This window comes from Limulus polyphemus, unplaced genomic scaffold (genome assembly GCF_000517525.1).
Source record: "Limulus polyphemus unplaced genomic scaffold, Limulus_polyphemus-2.1.2 Scaffold992, whole genome shotgun sequence".
Classification (NCBI taxonomy): Eukaryota; Metazoa; Arthropoda; class Merostomata; order Xiphosura; family Limulidae; genus Limulus; species Limulus polyphemus.
This window is the reverse complement of record NW_013666602.1, coordinates 127,229-132,320: the sequence shown is the minus strand read 5'-3', so window position 1 is coordinate 132,320 and position 5,092 is coordinate 127,229. Positions and strand designations below refer to the sequence as shown.

Genomic DNA, 5,092 nt, shown 5'->3' with positions numbered 1-5,092 from the left:
CGATAGAAAGTGAGTGAATTGTTGTGAACTATAGTGTGTGTAACTGTGAAAATGAAGTACATTACAAAGTTGTATTGAGGAAGAATAAACAAGTTTTATAAAGAAAGGACTTGTATCGTAGAAAATCAACTAACGAACGGAGACATAACAATATATATTTGTCTTAAAGGAAAATTAATTTAATTGTTTCAGAATTTTTGTGCAAAGCTACACAAAAGACTATATGCATATAGCTATTTCTAATTTGGAACTGAGAGATGGTAGTGAGTCAACAGCACTCACTGTCAACTCATGGATTACTCTTATCTGTCAGAATATTGGGATTTGACTGTCACTCTTATTGTGCACCTATAGCCTGAAGTGCAGGATAAATTTCTGTGGTTAAAAGGTATGAATCATGAACCCTTGGATTAACAATTAATACATAATAACTACTATGCCATGATTGGTTCCACATATTGAAATGAAGGCAGTGAAGTACTTTTTCTTGCAAGCACAAACAAATTGAAAACAACAGATGTGCATTTGCCTTGAAAGCCAATTAAAGTGAAGAACTCAATGTCACATTTCGCTGACAGCCCAATAAAGTTAATCATATCAACATACATTTGTATGAAAGATGTACATTTGTCTGATAATCATATTCAATAAACAACACACATACACATTTGTTTAACAGTGACATTAAAGTGATGAATATAAATGTACTGCTATTTGACAGTTAGTCTAAGTTGAAACTACCAATGTATATTTGTCTGAAAGCCTTGTTAGAATGAAGAATACTGATGTAAATTTACCTGACAGCTAAATCATAATGAAAAATACTGGTAAAATTTGCATTTTAGCAATCTTATTTGAAGGATAAGGATGAACATTTGCCTGTCAGGTTAACCCTTTTGCGACATGCTCGGTATAAAATAGACAAGTTCGTATACACATCTGCCCATGTTAAGTATTTATACTGTAACTTTTTAATGCTATTTATGTATCTTTATAAAAATAGATAGACTTTTAGTAATGATTACAAGTATTTTGCACACAGAAAATCAAAGTGATTTTTACTAAAGATTTGTTTGTGAAAATATCAAGTCTGTTTCTTTAATAGTCTGAGTATGAAGTGTTTTTCACGTATGATTAAAAACTATTCTCCATCCCAAAAATTTCAAATATTATTTGTGTATTCTCTAAAACCTCCTATATACATTTCAAACATTTGTTTTCAGTAAAATTTTATATTTTGTCTGTTATTTTATCTACCTTAGCTATACAGGGTAGTTTTTGTTGTAGAATGACTATAAATCATAACACAAATGTTTAGTCTAAATAACTTAAATCTCATAACATTATACATATTATTTTTATTATATTGACCTTCCAGCCATGCCTGGCTTACATTTAGAAGTTGCAATGATGCAGCACACATGCACTCATGTTACCATATCCACGAATATAAAACTGGCCTTTACAAAGTGACCTGTATTAGGCTATGTTTTAGTGAACTAGAATTTTGTAAAATGCACTCACATTTCTGTTATAAGACATTATTACTATTTACAAATAAGTTCTTAAACTTATTATTCTTAAAACACAGAACAGAAAATAAAGAAGTAAAGTAAACAATTATCTCTTCTCTCATTGACCCATAGTAATAGGGTTAATAACTGAATAACACAAATGTATATTTGTCTGACAGTTAGATTATATTGAAAACCAAGATGTCCATATGTCTGGCAGTCACGTTAAAGTGAAGATAACAAATATACATTTATCCAATAGCCAGGTTTAAGAAATGATCATTCAGAACTGACAGAAAATTCATTCTCTTTTTTACCACAAATAAAAAGATAATTGCATTATGGTATAGGTATTTATTATACATAAAATTAAGTGGATGCTTCTACAAATGGTTTATTGAAATAACAGAAAACAAACTGGAACTGAACTTAAACATGATGCACACTAAAGTGTATATTAATATTCCTTTGGATCACTATTCATGATGATTTGCGATTAACCTCAAAATTTAAAAAATTATTTTCTCTTCAGGTGTATCAAAAGGTAATTTGTCATTCATTTCAGTAAAGACAAATAACTATGAAAATCCAGGATATCAAAAGATCTGTTGTACCTGCTTGTTGCTAAAGAATAAGCTTCTGTAAACAGTTATCTGAACTTTCAAAATTCAATATTCTTACTACATTAAACAGCATTTTAATCTGAAGTTTCAATATTAATATGTTTTATATAAAATTAATGTTTACAAAATGTTGAGATTATTGTTCAGTTACATAATCAAACCAAATATATAAATTTTTTGCCTATAGTGAAACTTTACAATAATGACATGGAAGCTATATTTTTACAGAAAAGTTTCTTGTATGACTACAGTCTTGTATATTTATATGCTGAAATGGAACTTTTATAGTTATCTCACAGCTTCTATTAATATAAATATAAAGATTACGCAAATGTAAATGTGTGAATTTACAAGACTAATGTAAAAAAAAACAGAATTGAATCAGGCAAAAAAAGGAAAGTCATGATTTACATTGCTACTGTAAATAATTTCTTTTGAGATTCAAAGGATGTTTACTTGCTGTTTTGCTAAAACTACATAATGCATCAAATTAACTCAATACAGCATATAGATTAATTTGATGCATTATATAGTATACTATACTACAATTGTTCATTTCTGTATTGTGTTAAATTTATTTTCATCTGCAACACATCACATTTGCCTCTAACCTCAAATTCTCAATGGATTGAGTAAGAGGAATGTAGAAAAACTAATGTGTAGTCTTGTATGCTTTTTATCACTATTAGTTTCTCCTGGCTTTTGGCATTGAAAGCTGTATCACAAAAGTTTTTTGTACTACATATAAAACAGCATTTGGAACAGACTTTTACAGACAACATGTCCAGCTGAACTGATAAGTACTGGTATTGAATGAAAGACCTTCTAGACATTGAAATGTGGAAACATAAAATAGATTTAAAATGCTATTTAACACACCTCTATTATGAAACCCATGATGGAATAATTTAGAGGAATGTAAAAAACACATTTAAGTCTAGTATGAATTCTATCCCTATTATTAGGCACATTGTTTTTTTTGCTTCATGGGCTTTTAGCATTTAAAACTATAATATTAACATGGTTTATAACTTACAAGCTTAGTGATGGCTCTCCACACTTTAAACAGTAGTTGTTGCTTGGCAACACATATGTAGCCTTACAATATACCACCATTTATATGCAATGAATATATAGGCATCACTTTTATCCTAAAGAAAATTCTATACAGTGAAATGATGATAGTGATACTTCACCATTTACTTGCTTATCAGAAAATCATGTTTTATGAATCAATGATAACATATATATAAAAATATTCATAATATTTATATAACTACTTAAACAATGATAAGTAATTTGTGTTTCACAGCTAAGGGATAGCTTCTTAGGTTTTTAAATATGAGAGTGCCTCAAAATAAATCCTGAAAATTAATCTACTTTGCATTGTTAATTATTGCATATGCATGAAAATATTATGTAGTAGGAGCCACACACACACACATATATATAACTCAGTTTTTTGTGAAATACTTTTTTAAACGAGTGAACATGTATCAATCTGTAGCTGTATGTCTTAAGGAAAAATTGAATAGAATTAGATTATTCCATAAAAAAATAAACTTATCAAATAACAACATATATTTTTTGGTAGTCTCCATGTTTGTTTTTGATTTAATTTAGACAGAATATTTCAACTCAAATAATCGATTTATTCTTCCATATCAAGAGCATGAAAATCAAGTTATGAAAGGAACAGATTCACATTTTTAAATGAACATGTTTCTATTTCCTCAGTTCTTAGCAAATGTATCTTCTTCAAAGTCAGATCTGAAGGAATTTTCCATTGCTCTTGTAGATATAGATTAATTTTTCTTCATCTACAGAATATACTGTTTTTCTATTCTATTCACAAAAAATTAAGCTGTATGTTCAAATGAATATTAAAAAATACATAATATGAAAAGGCTTCAGAATATCAAAAAGGCATACCATGTGACTTTTGACTTGCCATTCTCTTAGGTCTCGTATGTTGCTTTTTTATTATAGTCATTTCACTTTCATTGTCCACTTCTTCTTCTGAAGAGCTCGACTCTGTGAGTGCTTTAGACAAAACTGAGACCTGGTCTCCATCAACAACATCAACAAGTACAGCTTTTTCATTACTTTCATGTCGACAAACAATAGGTTGACTTCTTTCCCTAAACAACTGAATGATAAATAGTAAGTACCATAATAATATGTACTTTTTCTACAATTTAACTTATACATCATAACCTTCATAGGAGCTCAAACTAGTTGGGAAATTGAGAATCAACAATCTATAAGAGTCCAAAAAGTCCAATTTTCTGTTCAAAATCTATAACAACTATTTTTAACATAACTTGGGTCTGCTGAATCCAAATACACTTGTTATAAAGCTGTATTTTTAACTCTTTGATCATCAAAATTGCAAATCAAAATAGCCACCAACATCTTCAACACTTGTATTACAATAGCATTTTTGTTAAAGTTAGTAATAACTGTTTCTAACATATTTGGATCAATCAAATCCAAATGCGCTTGTAACGAAGCTGTATTTTAACTCTTCATTCTTTGCATAAACCTAAATAATTAGCAAAATAAATGAATAAATATTTAAACAAAAAATGAACAATCAAATATGAAAATGATAAATTAATCAAGGCACATGGAAACTTTACTTGATAGAATAACACTCTTAACTTTTATAGATTTTTTTTCAAGTTTGGTACACTGATATATCTTTAAAACCTACAATGAGGAGTCTCATTTGATGTAAATATAAGTCATATGTGCAAAATTATTCAACAAAAACTGCTAAAATTTAACAAAAATTTTGAGCAAGTCTAAGCAAAAAGTCACATGTGTTATCAGTCTAACATTTTTACTACAGCTTCACCTAAGAGTACAAGTGGACCATTTTTAGTCCTTCAGATTAAAGACAGCTGATTTAGAGCAGCAAAACTATAGCGTGAAAGAACATGTAGATAAATA

General features: G+C 28.8%; 1 protein-coding gene across 1 annotated transcript in view; it reads right to left on the bottom strand.

The window, feature by feature from the left end:
- The window catches only part of LOC106461581 (vacuolar protein sorting-associated protein 13C-like), a 219,273-nt gene that overhangs the window by 98,291 nt on the left and 115,890 nt on the right, over positions 1–5,092 (bottom strand). The window contains exon 17 of the mRNA XM_022388591.1: positions 4,070–4,286. Within this exon, the coding sequence (XP_022244299.1) occupies positions 4,070–4,286 (217 nt within the window). The remainder of the gene's footprint in view (positions 1–4,069; positions 4,287–5,092) is intronic.